The 19,824-nt window shown below is 41.1% G+C and overlaps 1 protein-coding gene across 6 annotated transcripts in view; it reads right to left on the bottom strand.

Moving 5' to 3' along the window:
- The window catches only part of LOC119654449 (optomotor-blind protein), a 425,188-nt gene that overhangs the window by 20,511 nt on the left and 384,853 nt on the right, over positions 1 to 19,824 (bottom strand). For all 6 annotated transcript variants that reach the window (XM_038059857.1, XM_038059855.1, XM_038059853.1 and 3 more), the window contains 2 exons: positions 1,301 to 1,447; positions 1,127 to 1,203 (listed from right to left, as the gene is read on the bottom strand). In XM_038059857.1, coding sequence (XP_037915785.1) covers positions 1,127 to 1,203; positions 1,301 to 1,447 — 224 coding nt within the window. The remainder of the gene's footprint in view (positions 1 to 1,126; positions 1,204 to 1,300; positions 1,448 to 19,824) is intronic.

The raw sequence follows: 19,824 nt of genomic DNA, 5'->3' as shown, positions 1-19,824 counted from the left end.
CCAGCACTCTTCAGCAAGTTTAAATTTAAGAGGAGCCAAAAGCGGATCTCTATCTTCAACTTTGCCTTGCAAGAGTGACAAGTAGGGCAAAGTATCTTCCATCTTATTTTGTTTATCCCTGAATTTTGGACTGGACAAGTCAATCATGGTCTTTACAAATAAGAAAATATCGGGAAGGAACAAGTTGAGAGATGCCATCAGTGTAGATGATATAGTTAAACAATTTGTTACCGACTTCAAAAGTGTCCTTGGAGACTGGTGAAACCTCTGATAAAAGCGAATTTCTAAATTATATGGCCAACCAACTGCGGAACGCCTCATCCTGCTGATGAGGAAGGAGCTTCGGAGGAAAGTTACAAATAACGACAGAAGGCGCAGTTGATAAGCCCCGCGATATAATACCGAAATGGCAGTCCCGCGGGGTAAGCGAAGGAGAAGGAGATGGTTTTAGTGAGTAGAAGTCTCACATAACCGTATGGCAAGAGCCAGCAGTAGGTTTTTCCACCTTCCAACGTATATAAAGAAAAGACTGTGGATCATTGTCTCATTAGCATAAAATGCCACTGCCTTAGAGCCCCACTACACGATCAGTTACTTATGAGACTGGCATGTCGGAATGATACCAGGTTGATGATTCTAATTCTTCGTCTGAATTACACCTTAAGTAATACCAGTGATCAACATTTTGTACCCTATTTTTCGAATCGGGTGAGAGTTAAGAGGCAGTATTTTCGACGAAGGCTCTCTTTGGCCAAACAAAGGTGTCACAAGTAGAGCATGGGTGTTCAGTGCTACCTTTGGCCCAATTACGTCATATCAAAGAAGTTAGGTACCTGTTGCCATGTACTGTCGGCAATCTGGGTAGTTCGCTCGATTAGCACCTGTCATCGTCAAAATCTTTGAGGCCGAAGGATATTATATTAAAGTCTGTAGACTATTTTGGAGGTTACTTTGCACTAAATTCAACTGAATTGCCCAACATTTAAATGGAAGAAATATTCATGTCTTAGACAGGAAAGCAACTGTATATCACATTCTCAGAGCCTTAAAATTTGACACCCACATAAACTCAGATAAAGTAGATAACAAATTCCTAAATTTCAATCTTAACTTTATTGATACTCACTTCTTTTCCCTCTTCCCAGCACCTGTATCCCTGAAACCTTTCGCGAATGGATTATTATCAATTTTTAATTGTGTTATCTGCAAATAGATTAGAAATAAATTTCAATTATTCATCAATTAACACTATCCATTAAGACACTCCATATATTCAAGAAAAATCAAATAAATTTCTCACTTTTTCATTTTGATATGCAGTCACAGCTATAAATTCCGTTTCCTTAAACACGTACGTTCGAAACGTTGAATATGGTAATTTCAATATATCATTAGCACGAACCAGATGAAATCTCGGTTGATATTTATGCATTGAATTCAATATTGTCTGTAAAAAAAGGAGAAAATATGATTAATTATGGAAACTGCAATCTTTAGTGCGAATAAATGATCAAACTTTGAACAAAGCATTAAAATTAAGAAGGGACTTAATCAATTTTCCTCTAAGGCAGGCTTGTAGGTAATAAATAGGTGAAAAATTGCTTTTTGGTAGGTCCTATATTTTATGAACTGGATAAACCTTCCGATCTTTCGGGGATAGAATCCCGGCTGCCCTAAGTTCTCCTCGATAGATGGGGTGTTATCATTTTGTATCACCGATAGAATCAGTGGTAGCTTTTTCTGGAGGTGTCCTGTAGCATGAGTTTCATATCCTTCCATTTTTGAATCTGGAACTTATCCAATAGTTCCCGGTGCGGGGATGGAACTATCAGTCTGTGCCAATTGCACGTCTGTCATCATTATAGGTAGATTGGAAGTCTATTTAACACCTAAGTATTTTAGGGTCTTCAGTTCCTGGTTGAAAAAAGCTCATTAGCAAGAATTCACACCTAATGGACTTAACGCAAAAAGCTGACTCGGCACGACATTTTTGAAAGGACAGTTTCCTGTGGGTCATTCCTCTCCTTGTTCTATTTGACTAAATCTCTAGTTTGGTACCAATTGAGTACCTTGTGTCTTGGTATTGACGATCAGCTATTGGGTACATTGAAAAGATACCTTAAAATGAAATAAAAGTGTAGGTTCACATTCAGAGAAGCCTGATCTACAAGAATAATAGAAACAAGTCGGGAAACCGGAAGCTTGACGCTTCAGGTATAAAAGGTTTTGTGTTTCCCTATGTGAGGAGCATAACGTAGTTCTCCATTGGCTTATAGCATTGACCCGAGATATTTAAATCGCTCAGTTCTGGGCAGGTTACTGCCATTGCCAGAAATGAGCGATTTAAGTATCTCGAAGGGCAGGTTACTGCCATTGCTAGAACTCAGCGATTTAAATATCTCGAGTCAACGCTATCAGCCAATGGAGAACTGCGTAATGAAATTGTTTCACGCATTAATGCAACCTGGATGAAGTGGCATTCCCCAACTGGTGTTCTTTGTGATCGACGTATCAGCGCACGTCCCAAATTTAAAATTTACTGCAATGTCGTCCGTCTGCCACTCTCTATAGTTCTGAGGGTTGGCCGACTATAAAGGACAATGAACGGCATCTTCCGGTAATGGGGACGAAGATGTTGCATTGCACTGGTGGCGTGACAAGTTTCGATTAGGTCTGAAATGAGAATATCCACGATCGATATGGGTTTGCATCGATCGTGGAAAAACTGCAAGAGAGGCGTTTTCGAATTCAACAACCAGTATTGATCAGAACATCGAAAGCAATCGTACGCAACCAAAAAGCCGGCCAAAACAATGGTGGCTCGATACGCTGGATGGGGATTTAAAGGTCTCGCGATTACATCCTGGTGAGGCATGTCATAAAACAAAATGATGAAACCGATCATCATTAGCCGACCCCGCTTGTGAACTGAAGGCTGCAGAAAAAGAAAAAGATGTGAGGAGCGACGAGTGCACGACAGCTCCGTGTAAAGTAGCTAAAAATTCCATTGCCCTCGATTTTCTAGAAAGTGATTTAAATAAATCATTTGATGGAAAGCCCTGTGTTGATAATGGTCAACCTCATACGCTTCACGCTCTCAGTTTAATATTATTAGCGAATGAAAATAATTTAACCAACATCAAATATAAAAAAGGGCTAGGGAGAACTAGATTCTTCTTGAAAGGAATTTTAATATTTCACTCGAATGTCAATTATTCTCGTTAATTATGACGTCAGCATCTTATTTGTATGGCTTAGAATGCTGTTAATTAGCACGAAATTGATAAGTTTGAACTGCTATAACTTTCCCACTAATAGTTGGATTTTCATGAAACTTGGCATGCGTATGCACGAGGCTGTCCTCTATGTCGGTGCAAAATTTAGTATACTTAGGATGAACTTAAGGGGAGTTTTTTAGTCTATTTCTAAAAGTTGATAATATAAATTTTTTGAGCAGATACCGGAATGGGACATCTCTCGAAGATTAGATTTCACATAAGTGTTTTACACAAAACCTTAAAAAGGGCTGCAGATAAATAGATTCTTCATAAATGTGACTTTAATATTCCACGCGAATGTCAATTATTCCGGGTAATTATGATGTCAGCATCTGATTTGCATGGCTTTGGAAGCAGTAAACTCGGCGAAATTGCTAAGTTTGAACTGCTATAACTTTGGCGTTAATTGCCTGATTTCCATGAAATTTAGCACATATATACGAAATATTGTCCCCTATGCTGGTACAAAATTCGGAAGACCTAGGATGAATCGAAGGGGGGTTTTTCAGTAAATTTCTAAAAAGTAGTAATATACTATTAGTAAGTTTATTTGAGCAGATATCGGAATGGGACATATTTTGAGGCCTAGATTTCATCTAGGCGCACCACCCTGATTTTTTTCGGATTTTTGGGTTTGGTAGTTTCCGAAAATGAGTCCTGTCTCACTTCAAATGCGTACATTTTGACTCCTTACTCACGCACTTTGCAATTTATGTCAAAACTAATGTCAGTTTCGGAAAGTACAAATCGAGACCTTTCATTTGATACCCTACACAACTATATCCGGTGGAAAAAATTTTTGAATCCCCCCTTTGCATGTACGGGGAGCCCCCTTTTAAACTCCACCTAAATTTATGCCACTCACTGTATGCGTGGGATTTCATAGTTCCCATCTGTCCACCAAATTTCGTTCGAATCGGTTAAGCCATTTTGGAGAAAAATGCGTGTGACAGACAGACAGACAGACAGACATTGAATCGATTTTAATAAGGTTTTGTTTTACACAAAACCTTAAAAATGAAGACCTTATCAGGAACAACTGGTGTTCAGCCAGATTCATGCCAAATAATTTGAATTTGTTAGCAACAAGCGCAATGCATACAAATCAAAATTTATATTATAATAAATGTCACTTATATAAAAAAGTGAATTCAAGTGACACCTAATCGCATTATCATCATTTCCATTGACAAGGGTTTAAAACACTTTCCACTCTCGAATATGACTACCTTAAAGTAAAAACCTACTCGACTGAGTTTAGGAAACCACAAAAGGAGGACGAAATTAGACTTCAAACGAGGCTTTCTTTGAGGTACCCCCTTCCCTTTTCTTCAGCCTTTGTTCCGTTCAGAAACGAAGTCGGTTCATCGTGATGGGTTTCACCATTTTGTTTTATCAAAGCCTGATGTGGATGCAATCGCCAAGCCCATCTAATATGAAGCCACCATTGTTCCGACCGGCCTCTTGGTCGCTTGCCATCGACTTCGATGTTCAGACCAATCTTGACGAGTGAGCTCTCGTTAGCGTGAATTACGTGACCATACCAATGAAGACGTCACTTTTGCAATTTTTCCACGATCGGTGAAACCCCATGTCGATCGCGGCGTGTCATGCGACTAGTCCAACGCAATATCTTCGACTTCATTACCGCAAGACGCCATTTATTGGCATTTATAGTCGGTCAGCACTCGGAAACATAGAGGGCGACAGGGCTGTAAATTTTTTTTCCAGTCTGGAAAGTAGGCTGTACGAGGGTATCCCGCCAAAAGTACGGAAATTCTACGCTAAACTCTCAGCAATTAAGGATCTCGAGAGAACGTGCATGGATGGAGACAGGAGGAGTCATGAGAACTGTACGTGGATAATATCGAAGCGAAAAGCAAATTTATACTTAATTATTCGAATTAAAAGAACACCAAGGATGATTAGAATTACATTCAACATATCCTAGGGGAAACGAGAGTACCGTAGAAACCAAGTGGAGTCCAAGGAGGTACTTTACAGCTGCGCCGCTTTTAGGCGTCAAATCTCACATACCAGTCCCATGTGGTCAGTCCTACAGTGCTGAAAATAACTAAAACCAATTGAGTAGTATGCCATTTGATATATGCTAATTTTCGAGGGCTGCTTAGATAAAAGTGCCTTGTTTTTCCGAAGGTTGAAAGTGTGAATTCGGCTTTGCATAATCTTTCTAGATTTAACGCATCCATTACGAACATCTATGATAAACCCTACTAAGGAAATGAGCGATAAAATCAAAGAGAAGTTCCTAGTGGAGAAGATGAAGAGGGGGGACATGACTAGGGAATCGAAGTACCTACTTAGATAACTGAAAACTAGTTAAGGTGGGCTGATTAAATCACTTGAAAATTTTGCAGTTCTAGGAAAATATTGAGCAGAATTGTAGCTGATACAGAACGGGGATCAATATGATTGAGTATTTTCTTCAAGATTTTTCGGTAAAATGTACGGTTTGGATTAAGGATTTTGATGAGATAGAAGGGAACAGTATCTGTCAGAGCTTGGGATCATTAGGATGCTATATTTGATAATTAGCAAGGGTCCGTCGAGAATCTTGAAATTGATGATAACGAGGTTAAAATTGCTTGGTTAAGGAGGAGCATCTATTAATGATTATTCAATAACAATTCAAGCATTACATCAATCACCAAATGTCCGCAACTCTACACACTTACCATGCAGACAAAGTTTTCCTATCTCACAACTCCCGCAACATGCCTAAAACAGAAGGGATGGCCCATGCAGCGTGGGCTCTGATTGAATCCGACAATCGATGGTAGAGGTACTACCACTCTCAGTGACAGCGAACTGCAGAGAACTAAGCGATCAGTATCTCCGATTAATCCTCTCAGCCCTCAGTGAATTGCGCTAGGCAACAGTTGAGACACGCGTCCCACACTGGGCGCATGAAATCAGCTACCACCCCAGTAGCTTGCTGTTCCCAAGAACGAGTTTTCTAAGCTCATGAAACAGGGTATTTGCAGACCTTTTAATAACTGTTGGCCATCTCCACTCCATACGGTTCCTAAGCCAAACGACGAGTGGACGCTTTGCAGAGACAGAATCTGATCGATACCCTAGTCCACTCATCCACGATTTCAGCGCATTACTTGACAAACTACCGTATTTTCTCGACCCTGGATCTAGCCAAGGTGTACCATCAAATCCCTGTAGCTTGTGAAGATATTCCTAAAACGGCTATTTGTACGCCTTCCGGACTCTTTGAATTCACTAGGATGACTTTCGGCCTGTACAATGGAACGCAAGCTTTTCAGAGGTTCATTCACTCTGTTCTATGAAACTTAAACTTCTGCTTAGTCTACATGGATGATGTTTTGATCACTTTTTCCACAGAGTCTGAGCACTTCGACCATCTCGAGTGAATGAATCAATTCAATTAATCCTTCAGGCCGGGCTTGTTCTCAGCGTTGATAAGTTTCTAAGAAATCAGGTGAAATTCCTCGGCTATCCTATTACTCCTGATGGAATCCACCCAGGCTTAGATAAGGTACAAGCTATTTTAAGCTTCGAGCTCCCCAAAACCGTAGAAGATCTGCGAAGGCTTCTGGGCATGTTAAACTTCTATCGTCATTTCTTGCCCAGAGACACTCACCATCAGGTAATCCTCAAAGCTTACTTGTGTGGGCCAAAAACAAAAGACTCGTGATTGCATGGTCTACAGAGGACGTCCAGGCATTTGAAACGGTCAAACAACAGCTGATTGATGCTGCACTTTTGACATTTCCTCAATCAGATGCATTTCTAGCCGTGTTCGTCGATGTCTCAGACACAGAGGTAAGCACTGCTCTTCACCAGCAGGTGGATTAAACCTGGTGACCGTTGAATTTTCTCCAAGTAGTTGATCCCAGTTCAACAGAACTGCAGCGCCTACGATCGTGAGTTACTCGACGCGTACCTCGCCATTAAATATTTCCGTTTCTCCCTCGAGGGCAGGCCGTTCACAGTCTCCACGGGCCAGAAGCCTCTCAAGCAGAAGCCTGACTAAGCATCCCCCTCGTCAACTTCGGCAACTGAGCCAGTTCATTTCTGATATTCAACACGTGTCTGACAAGGCCAACGTAGTTGCAGATGATTTGTCACGTGCCTCCGAGATCACAGTACCCGCCACAGTCGAAATTACGGCAATCGTCGAGGCACAAAAAGAAGACGCAGAATTTCGGAACCCAAGGACAGATTCCAAGTATGGATTCAAAAAGTGCTGTATCCCTGGCTCAAATTGTCACATATTCTGCGAAAACTCGAAGAAGCGACCAAAGCCATTCATTCCTGTTGCTTTTCGCAAGGAGATATTCTACGCTGTTCACCATCTAACGAACCCAGGCATCCGGAAAACGAATCGACTAGTAACAGGAAAGTACTTCTGACTCTTCAAAAACAAGGGCATCAGTTCTTGGGCCAGATAGTGCAACGTGTGACAGAAGTGTAAGATCACCAAGCATGTAAGGAAAGAAATAGGCGTATTCCCCTTGATCGACCAATCGCTTTCACACCATTCACCCCGACATCTTTGGGCCTTTGTGAGAATCGCACGGATTCTATTACTGCGTAACTATCATCGACAGTACCACATCACACTGGTGTGATGCGCCTGTTTAGGGACGCGGTTTCGAAACTGAAACTGCCTCCATCTACGCGACACGCAACTACCACAATCAGCACCCCCGCGGATCTCAGGAGATGCTCGCAGGTCCTTATCAGAATGGATGCAATGAAAGTTCATTGATTTAATTCGGGCTGACCAGAAGTCACTAACTAAGCTTGGTTTGAACATTCAAGTCGATTGGAGATAACCTAAGCGGTGAAAACCTTATACGCTAGATGGCAATTGGAGGGTTTCTCGACCCGGATGGAGCCTTCCACCGTGGAAAAGGTGCATTCGAACTAGAGGACTAGGTGGGAGAAAAGAGTTATCAGTAGCCGGTTATGTTCCTGAGGTTTAAAATGTGGGACAAAGTGAAGAAATACAATACTTCAGTGGTGGTGTGGTCTTTTGTGATATCCTAGTGAGGGCATAGCAAATGTTCATAAACAGGAAATTAATGAAGCAGCTTCAAACGAATATCTAGAAAGGTCGAACTACGCTGGATGGCGAAGATGAGGAGAAGATTAGTTGTAAAGGTTGAAGGGACGAAACCTAAATGTCAGGCTAGTGTATTCTACTGCTCTAAAAGGGTTTTAAATACGGATAGGGTGCTATCTTTTCTAATTACGAACATGAGACCCTCGCCCACAAGTAGAAAATAGAACCACCAACAACTAACTTTATGTGAAATAACGTTGGAACATACTTATGTTAACTATTTTCCTAAAAATCAGGTGGCATTAAACAATCTAACAAAAAGTAATCATTCATATATTTTTAACTTGAATGGAGACGACCACGTAGTTAAGTTCGCTTTTCATTATATCCTTAAATGACGATTAATATACAAACGACAAAAAGGAGCCATATTAATTCCTGAAATCAACAAACTGCACGTACTTAAGCAGGTACTTAACAGTGTCATAAAACTGGAGCCTCAACGGAGGAATCTATATTGAAAAGATTAAAAGAATTCTTGGCTTTTTATGAAGATCAGATCATCATTTGAAAGCATAGAAGATCTTACAGGGGAGTCTTGAGTGAGATGGTTACAAAAGTGTAAAAAAGTTTTTATGGAGACAAGGAAACAATTGAGGGTCCACGTTACTGGCATCTTCTGAAATTTGGTAGAATAGGAGGCGCAACAAGGAATACCACCCACAAATTTGAGGACCTAACTAAGTAAATAGCCTTTGGATGGAATTTATGTGAATTTCATAAGTTTGACGATCCAGGAGCTGATTTCGTGCTACGGGTTCGCATCCCGTTTACATCATGGTTGTTTGTGGTTGTCTTTATACTTGGGCCATTTTCATAGGCTTATGGCAATTTCTTTTTGGGGATTGAGAAGTTCTAAGTCCGTATCCATATTCATCCATAATGTCGGACCGGACCAAATGGAGAGCAACTTGCTTCCACTCTTTATGGTCGGCCTTAGGACTCCTCAATCCCCAAAAAGAAATTATCTAACTTCAGCCAAGTTTTGGTCCGAACTATGGGCGGATTTACGCTGAATATAATTCGTACCCTTGTTGTTTTGTGAATTCTAAAAGGGAGCATACAACACCTGCGAGCCTCTTCCGTCATGCTGCTCTCTGGGCAGAGGTGAGGCAGCATCTGATGAATTGCCTCTGCCCTGGTACGAAACCATAGCCGTCTTCGTCCCTCTTTTCATTTTTAGGCCTATGCCTTTCACAGCGTAAAGTTCAAAGGTAACGAAGCCAAAACGCAGTCCCATTGGATTTAAAATGGGGTAAGTGGAAATTGAATCGAATTGCAAACTGGGACGAAAGAAACTGCATTGATGCCCTATACTCCGCCATGGAACAAGACCCATAAAAAGTATAGTGACAAATAGCTAGCTCTTCAGATGCTCACACTTTTTCTTAGAATATTCCTATAATCCCCCCTTAAGCCAGTTTTTATGTATATTTTCTTGACAGGATCCTACTCAATGAAAACGAAACACTTTCCACATTATCCCTGTCTTCGATTCATAAAACTTCATGATTGCGATTTTATAACTTCTTGAGTTCTTTAAAAATCCACAACACCGCCAAGCCGGTCGCTTTCATTTTGTGCTTTAATCAATGGACCTTCCTGACGCCCAAGGTGGTCTTTCCCACTTTATTATTATTGTTATTATTACTCACTCCTCAGCAGATACATATATCTTTTCGTACCCCTTTTTGGTCTTCTTTTAATTTCTTTCTTATTAATAAGATACCGCCATTTTCAAGTTGCATCACTTGGGAGAATTCTTTGGTTTGTTGTTTTTTTCGTCCCTGGTCGGGCGTGTTCTTTTGAAAAGAAGAAGTTTGGCAAGATGAGGCAATAACTTCTCATTGGAGTGACGGGATAAAAAATAACAAAGAACTGATTGGAGATTAGTAATGAAAGCTTCGTGAAGCTGTCGCTGTAGCACGGAGTAACGAATAAATTCGTGCAACAATATTTTGTTAATTTAAATATTTGTCTTAAACCCAAAGCTGATCTCATTATTTACTTCGACTTAAAAGCGTTTGTATGACTTCTTATGTCCGCACTAAACAGTTGGATGTCCGGTCAATTGGTAAAGTTCTTGGCGGTGGTGGCGGTGCCTCTTTAAAGTTACCACCCGCTGTCTTTATATTTTTTTCGCCATAAAACAACAACCGCGACAGCAACACAAGCAACAGCCAGAACAACAACTCCAATACCAAGCGCAACAATAATACTAACAATAAACAAAAAATATTCCTCGTAGGATGTTACCATGGGACACGATTGGGGCGCATTTATTTGCATCTTATTATAAAACAGCAAAAGATATCCGTAAAGTTTTCGGGCGAAAAGAAAAAATTGGTTTTTCATCATTTATGAGATATCGAGATTTTTTAATGAATGCAATATATTTTAACACGCGCGGCATGTAGGCCGCGATTCGGGCCATTTATTTCGTTGGACTAATTAGGAAAAGGAGCTATGGTTTCGATGGTTAATGAATCAAGTGCTTAATCAGGTGAAAAATATAGATCAGGCGGCTTGGGGGTTCATGGGAATGGACACAGTTGTTTGGGGGTTTATTTCGAAGTTTTCTTGAAATGTTTCCAGTTTTTATCGGCGTATTATGGTTGGAAGTATCTTTCGCGGGCTGAGAATTATGAACGGGTTCGATGAAGATCTCAAGAAATAATTTTGAATGCCAGTTTGAGAGTAGTTCAGAGGCTGTAAGGGTAAGAGAAACGTCACTCTGATCCATTGGACCACACTATCTCACAGATGCGTCTTCGTACGCAGCACCAAAGATTAAACCCTTTCAAGACCAAGAAAAGTAGATCAAACTTCTTGTTTCAACCACTGTCGAAGCAACCACCGATTTATAGCCTCATATTACGCAATGATTTCAAGTTTAAACGGGCGCAAGATAGTGCTCTGTCATGATAGTGATCTCTCACGATAGTGCTCTCCCTAGTGACAGCTGGCATAGTCAAACAATATCCAATTCGGTAAATGGAAGAAAGGTGCAAGAATGAGACCACAATTAGTAGAGATAGGACCATCTGTGTAGATCGATGGGGGGGACGACGACGCATGTTGCCTATTTCAGTCAGGAAGGAACAAATACTGCAGATGGTTGCTCCTTGTAAATTGGCGGAAAGAATAAATATAATATATATTTCCGGAGTGACTTACCCTCTTCATCAGTACAAAGTTAGCCTGGGTAAGTCGCCCCCCAAATATATATTTACATTTCAAAGTAAAAATTGTAGTTTAGAGGAAGCTACCCCTTGTCTATCAATTATACCCCTGTTTGTCGTCGAAACCAGATGAGTTTTCATCCTAAGACCCAATACAATGCGTAAGGACTGCCGAGAGCGATTGTATTTGTAAAAAAACACCCATGAGGGGTAAAATTCCGATACTATTGGAGTCTTTGCTGAGTACGTCAAGAACGAAAATAAACTCTTTGTCCATGTTAAAAAGGAGACACGTCATATCAACTTCCGCGTTGTGTTAAAGTTTTATGTTAACATCCTCTTACAGACGAGTAGGCGAATTATGAAATGGATAAAATCTAGTCCACGTAGGCACTTAGAACTTCCGTGTAATTGTATTGAACCTAGAGGGAAATAGGATGTTCAAGCGAGCATCCTGAGTGGCAGAAGACGACCTACGTGGGGCCCAACGTTTCCTAGATTCAGGCTTAATTTCTAATTTGCAAGTTTTCGGAATCAATGAAAAATAGCCTATTTCGGCTCACAACTTCGTTTGGTGGCGTCGGATAGATTCTCAACATTATTCCCAGCTAGGGTGTAAGCATATTTGCCTTCACATTTCTAGTTTTAGGTTCCACACCCCTTTCCCCCGAAAACAAGTCTTCCTAAGCCTCATTTTCCTTTCCCACCTTGTAAGATGGAGTTTCCTGTCCTATCCTGGGTAGAATATAATACTAAAGAGCTAGTCGTTTGTTGCGTTTGGCTTTAAGACTTAATGTCTCGTAGGTGATTGCCGTTCAGAAGTCTCTGGATCTACTGGCCTTTGCGGCTATATGCTTCTGAGGAGGGCCCTTCCTTACCCTTATGTGAAATGCCCTGAGGTTGTCATTGATGGGAGGGAACCTCATAGGCCGTGCCTCAATAACTATTTGAGGCAGAAGAAGCAATGACCGGGACTGTGATTCGTCGGGGATCTTCCCTCTCGATCGCGGTACTCGGATCCGGAGACTGACGGCTCCATGCGCGCGGTCGAGCCGTTTTTTTTATTTTCCAGGTTTAGCCCGCGTTCTGGTTTTATTTATTAGGTCGTCTACCTTTAGATCCGATGCGGACCCACGGATTGGTATAGACACATTAATTTTGTACCAATGACACGTGAGGGATGAAAGTGCTCAAAGGACCGAGCACCTTAACGAAGCTTCAGTCTTTGCGGATGCACCTTCACGGTTAATTTCGCCAACTTTTTAGATTTCTGTGATAGCTCTTCTCTCTAGGTCATCTTCGTCCACTTAGGATGGTCGGTTGATCATCTTATTTCCTTTAGGTCTATTACATAATGTGGGCTGAATTTTGCACCAGTTGCGACCAGCATACCGCTGTAATGTGTTCTCAAGTGTGCCCAACAACTCTTCAAATCCAGAATAAATGCTCTAAAAATACGAAGCGCCTGCTCATAAACCAATAACAAAACGTAAAAGCGAGGCAAAGCTCATTTTGCAGGTTTATTATCGAGATCTCAATCCGATAGACTACGGTGTTGAACTAATTCTAGAAATAAAAGAAGTTCTTCTCAAACAGATTCTTTAATCTGTTATTGAAAGAGCTCCGGTCAATTACCAAGAATTTAAAGAAGCTTTTAGCGCTCAGCGAGCCGTGCCTTCTATCGTGACGGAATCGGGTATGGGGAACAGGACCATGGAAGTTGGTACGCCAAAAGGGTTAGAATTCTGAATGGTTTTCCAAATTGTACCCTGTAATGGACACGGGCATTTGGTAATAGTCAAACCACCTTCTCGAGTCAACCAAGAGAGCAGACCTATACCTCACTTCGAAAAATTGGCGTTCTCGTCCGTTGGAATCTAAATGTATCTTTACACAGGTGTCCGTCAGATGTTTCAAGTCTTAAGCTCAGCTACATCGAAAATTCGCTTTCCCAAATGGTATTTCCCTCGGGCTTCAGGTAAAGCCTTAAGTCACCGATTGTTTAGTGGGGGATCAAAAGAATGAAAAAACGATGATTGATGATTTTCTTCGGTCGATGGTTGATGAGTCCCGTCGACTTTTTCTTCCGGTCTCGATAGTTTCGATGTTATAGGGTTTTTTGGGTTCGACCAGCAGTTGCTTCTGTTCCTGATACTGCTAAGTGACGTTATGAGGGGGAGTAAAAAATCGTCGCCACGTTTCAGGCGACCGTGCTAGCCTTCATAATTGTCAATGGAATTGTGTTCACTTCCTGCGACAGTCTGCTAAGTCTCGACATGGCAGAAGAGTTGCGCCTTGTCGGTTATGCAAATGACAACATATTCTTTAACATGACTAATCAGAAGGGGAGGTGGTGTCCACTATCACCACTCATTAAAAAGCAAAAGCTACATTAGAATCCACTGGTAACAAAGGGCGCGCAATGCTAGGGGAGAAATATGGGCTCCTCATGAAATCTTGTAGGGAGTTGGAGCGTATTTTTGGAAACAATGTATGTACATGCGCTACAAGACCTGGTTGAATTCGCATACTTGGGAGGGACAAGCGCGGCGAACAGAAGTCTTTTAAGACAGTTACGAGTGGGATCGAAAGTGATGTACTTGAGCTCCGATATTGTACCAGATCTCAATAAATGCAATGTAGCGTACGCTCTGACAAAAGAGAATTTATAATTGCGCTGGGAGGGCAGAGAGGGAGATGATAACTTCGGTACTGTATACCGCACCATGACAGGTCGCAAGTCTTTCGGTGATTAGGGTTGGATAATCATCTAGCTTAGGAAGTAGCATTTCATCAAAAGAAGAAGCAAAACCTTATTTACAAAAAATATGCTGTTGCAGCCAACAACTGTGCACAAAATTAGTAATCAAAACTTTAGGTCACCAGAAGATTAAAATGTATTCAGAACCATTGCCCACCATTGTCGGAAGAAATGCTCAGGGTTCCCCTTTTTGACACTGTTCTAGCAAAAAGAACACTAATAAAAGGAGTGAGAAAAAGAACTTATCACCTGGATTACCTACAATTGGAATGGCACCAGGAAAAGCAGAATTCCGAATCCCCTTTTTTGATAGTTAAATCTCTCGATCAGCCTCTTTTATTTCCGCGACCGAAATCAATAGATTATATTGGTGAGATCCTCCGGAAAGTGAAATGGAGAATTGGTTTTTCCTTCTTTTTCAAATTATTTAAACTCCAGACGTTTTCTATCAGGGCCTAGTTAGTTTTCCAGGATGTTTTTAAATTAAGAGGTTGGGCCTTAAATACTCTGTTGCAGAGTCATTGAAATTTGAATTAGGCTATCTCAGATTTCATATCCCTTACAAAGATTAAATGATTACAACGCTGTCTAAGACAATCTTTCCTTTTACATCACTGGTCACCTAGAGCAGGTCATTGCCCACTGCCATTGAAACATAGAACGTTTTAAATATTGCCGCGCATAACCTCAATAATTTGGGGCTGCCTTCACCCGCTTACAAATATTTACAAGCGTGTTAGTAGCTTTAGCATAAATGCGTTGGCATTGCTTGAAGGGAAATGCTTAAGTGAAATACATGGAATTAGATGCCAGCAAATGTAGTTAAATAGCATGGTAGGAAGATTGAAGGTTGGTACAATTTACGTAGAAGTTTTTAATTTAAAATAGAAATGACAATTTTGGAATAAATTGATTTTGTTTGGGATGAGTTCTATGAAATTGGAGATGATAGGGATAAAAGAGTTATGTAGTAGGGGGAGGAGCATTCAACTAAATAAATCCTTCCGACATGTCACGTATCAGCGGATACTATAAAACTTGTATCATTTTTGAAAGATATTGGATTTCAAAACTTTGTCAATTCCTGCAAATTGCAGTCGCCAAACAATAAAAGTTCCTTTAGACTCACTGCTGGCATTGCATTCGCTTCTCGAAGCCTGGTTCAACTATTCTTAGGGTTCCTTCCTCTTTTTCTTCAGCCTTTGTCCCGTTCGCAAGCGGGGTCGGCTCGTCATAATCGGTTTCGCCATTTGGCTTTATCAAGTGCCTCATCTGGATGCAATCTCGAGGCTTTTAAATCCTCATCCAACGTATCAAGCCATCGTTGTTTCGTCCGGCCTTTTGGTCGTTTACCATCGACTTCGATGTTCAGACCAATCTTGGCAAGTGAATTCTCGTTAGCGCGAATTGCGTGATTGTACCATCGAAGACACCTCTCTCGCAATTTTTTCACGATCGGTTGGTCAACACTTCCAGCCCTTCATTAGATAGAATCCGACCGGTTTCCTACCCTTCTCAGACCGGAAGAGCTTTGTATTTCGACGCTTTCTTGGCATTTAGCTTTTCTGAAACGTTTGATTGTCGCTTTTAGATTAATTCGATTTCAGAATCAGTTTTTTTTCAGAAGATTGGCTCATGGCATTCGCAATTCTCACGTATTATGGTGTATTCTGCAAAATATTATGTTTGGATTCGATCTGCACAAGACAGACAGATCAGCAGACAGGCTGGAGAACAAACAGGCAAACATGCAGATAAGTATGCGGTTTAGGTTAACTGTCCATTCCTTATCAAAGATTGTATTACAAAAAAGTAGGTTACTCGCTTAAGTCTTTTGTTTTCATTTAGAGAGGATGAGTAGAAATAGTTTTTCTTTACATGTACATTGTGCCTTATGTTGGTGAATTTATCCTTGTTCATCCTTGTGCTGATTCCTAGGAGGGCGGAGGGATGTAGTCTTTTTTAATAGCAATTTCTTGAAATTTCCATAGAAAGACAAACAATTTAATTAGGCAAACAGTCACCTTCGATTTACCAACATATTTATCTTCACAGAATTTCTTGATTGGTTGATGTGAAATATTTTATTTATGCTACTTGCCTGCAAGCTATGGAATATATTTCAATTCTTCACAATTCCCCTAATTGAATGAATTACCACCTTCTGGCGTCATTCTATTGAAAATTCCCACGATTCATACCCCCAGACGGTATCATTTCGGTATCCGTAAAAAAAATCACATTTCATCTTGTCTATGTGGAATTATTTATAGCTGCTCACCAAAAACCCACAACGTCTATGAATTGCAATTAATTTGCAGCGAAATTTATAGTTTCAAATTAAAAGTCCATTCCGTTGTTGGTATCAACATTGTCGTTGGACTCATTCCGGTGTAAACATATGCAAACGTTCATCATAACAAGCTGCAATAGTTTGAGCTTGAACGGAAAAGGTTATATAAAGTTTGTTTGGTTGTTAAGCAACTCGAATGAGAAGCTAATAAAGTCTCGATGGGTGTCTCGCAAGTAAACGTTAAACATCGGGTTAACCATGTAATGCAGTAACTCATCATTAAAACCGACATCAAAGTGCTATTTTATCAGGACATTTATTTACTTTGCAGTTGAGTCATCGAAAATATATACAGAGTGAAAATAAAGCCAAATTCAGACAATTTCCCAACTCTGCTCTGCTTTTTTATGTTCACGTGCTTGTCTGATCTCTGCGCTAAGACCCTCAATCACCTGGAGTTTTTTTTCACCTGCTCGTCAGATAATTACCCAAGTAAGTCCCACTTACAAAGCTCACATAATTATACCGAATTTCAGCGCAGTTTTGCTACTCATTAGCGAGTTAAATTTTAACACCTCTCCCTACTCCCTCGTCCGGCACCACAATGACTTTTACAGCATCATAAAAATCTCGCAAAAATAAATCAAAAATCTCAGACAATTTTATGTGTCGTTTCTCACTCTGAAATGAGCGTACGGATAATGTGTGTAGTGTTTTGAATACGATTTGGTGACCTTAACAGTAGCCTAGGCAAAATTGTGGGGTTTTAATTATGAAAATGGCCTTGAATGTGAATAATTTGGTTTCATTAATTGGCAGAAGAAAAAAAAAATGGTGATAGGGAAGCGGTGAAGAGTAAGGAAAGCAGTTTACATAGAGAAGGTCATGATGTGTAATTCTGCCATTTTTCGAGGAGGGACAATATTTACGCCTTTATGGGGTACAATTGGGGTGCAGTGAAGTTTGGACAATTTCTGTATATCATCATCTTATTCGTCGAATAAAAATTTTAGAAGCAGATGATGAGATTGTCTGGCGTACACAAGAAGGATTACCTTAATAGTAAAATCGAGGTGATGGCCGCTGCAAGTTACCTTTCTTCTAAGAGGCACAATCTTGCTTAAAGGAAATGCGAAGCAACCAGTGAAATATTCTTTTCTAAAACCTCATACTTTTGCGAAGCCTAAAATCCCATAAAAGTAGTGAAATTGAAAAAGTCTTGACGATTCTTAACCATGAAAAAGTCCCTTGACTCCTTGGCAAGATATTAACGCAACCATTTCTGAAAAATTCTGAAAATTCTGAAAATATCTATTAATAGTCATCGATATTGGGCACATAATTTATCAAGAATAAGAGTTTAGCTGAAATTCACTAAATGATCCTCAGCGCTACCACTGAAGAAGCTACTTTTTGCCTATTAGTGGTCCGTGGATTTTCAGATGCTGAGATTTTGACAGGTTTCGGGTTTCTAGAGGTAATTTGTGTTTTTGGTTTCCTGGGTGACGGCAGAGGTATGATCACCGGAGGCTCCTTGGGTTTGAGCGTCTCTTAATTTAAACATTTTCATGTTAATGACAATCACTCCGATCGGCGGACGCGACTCGACTCTGTTGACACAAAACTGTCATTCTTGACATTTTTCGCCCCAGTCTCATGCCAATCCGTGAGTGATTTCTGCCGCCATTGAATGCAGCGGTGGAAGCAAATTCATGTTGGCGCTTAGATTTGCGCCTCTGATGTGTCGCCACATCACTCCGTCCCAACTGAAACCGCGCGGGTTCAGCGAAGCAAACCGTCCACGTAATTCCGCCAATAGGGGTCACCGGGCGAATCTGACGCTTCGCAGGCGCTCTTTCGTGGCCACCAACTCGTCGAAGGCCTTTAGCCTCGACAAGGATACCCACTTGGATATGCCTCGAGTTTGAACGGTTGCTCGTCTCGTTCCAGAATTTTAAAGGGACCCTTGTAGGGTGGTTGCAGCGGCTTCCGAGAGATGTCCACCCTAATGAGGACCTGGTCATACGTTTCGAGACCCCTAGGGGTGTTGACCTCCAATATTGCGTGTCTAGACGGTGGAGTCGGCCGCATCTTCGAAATCGCGTCCCTAATCAGCGTAGCATTCACGAGTCGTTTAACCCTGCTCTGATGTCCAAGACAGGATCGACGGAGAGGCGTAGATTCTTCCCGTAAACCATCTCTGCTGGACTGTACGGGCCAAACCGCAAAAACCGCGACCACGACGGATCGTCGCGGGCAATTAGAGCGGCCTTCAGCGCCTATGCCGTTTAAAGCCAAGGAGCTTTCCTAACTCCGCGAAAAGAGTAGATTCGAATTGCATTCCTTGGTCCGTGATGATGACGGCTGTAAGACCAAAGTGCGGAATCTATTCTCAACAGAGGGCCTCGGCACATGGTTGCGCCGTAATGTCAGAGAGAAGTAGAGGTATTGTTTCATTCCACCGCGTAAACCTGTCGATGATTGTGAGGCAATACTTGAATCCGTGCGAATCTCGCAAAGGCTCGATGATGTCGAGATGGATGGCGTTAAAGCGCTTGGTTGACCGAGGGAGCACACCTACTTCTTTTCGAACGTGCTTGTTGATTTTACACTTCTGGCACGCGATGCACTGTTTGGCCCAAGAATGATGGATGTTAAAGTTGAAAATTTCACAAATGTTGATTTTATTTATTTATACTTCGAGTAAGTAGTAGAGGTGCTAACAATTCGCGATAGAAACCAATATAATCAATGCTGCAGGAAGGATGTCGGTCGAGGAAAACCCTGATTGACTTTCGAAGAATCATTGGAGTAGCATAGAGGAACTATGTGAATATGTGAAATGAAGACATCACGCAAGGGCACTTAAGGCAACTATTTTGCCTCACTGCTGAGGGTCTATATAGAATTTCATAAATTTTCTAGTTATAGTCTGCCTGATCCGACTAATAACACTTTTCCTCACAGAAAAGGGGTGGATCACTCGGAAAATTCGATAACTTTCTAATGTGAGGATATCCGCGATCGTTATGGGGTTACACCGATCGTGGAAAAGTTGCGGGAGAGGCGTCTTTGATGGTATGGTCACGCAATTCGTGCTAACGAGAATTCACTTGCCAAGATTGGTCTGAACATCGAAGTCGATGGTAAACGACCAAAAGGCAGACCTAAGCAACGGTGGCTTGATA

Source organism: Hermetia illucens, chromosome 4 (assembly GCF_905115235.1).
Source record: "Hermetia illucens chromosome 4, iHerIll2.2.curated.20191125, whole genome shotgun sequence".
NCBI classification, from domain to species: Eukaryota; Metazoa; Arthropoda; class Insecta; order Diptera; family Stratiomyidae; genus Hermetia; species Hermetia illucens.
Note: the sequence above shows the minus strand (reverse complement) of the source record. Positions and strands in the feature narration are given on the sequence as shown.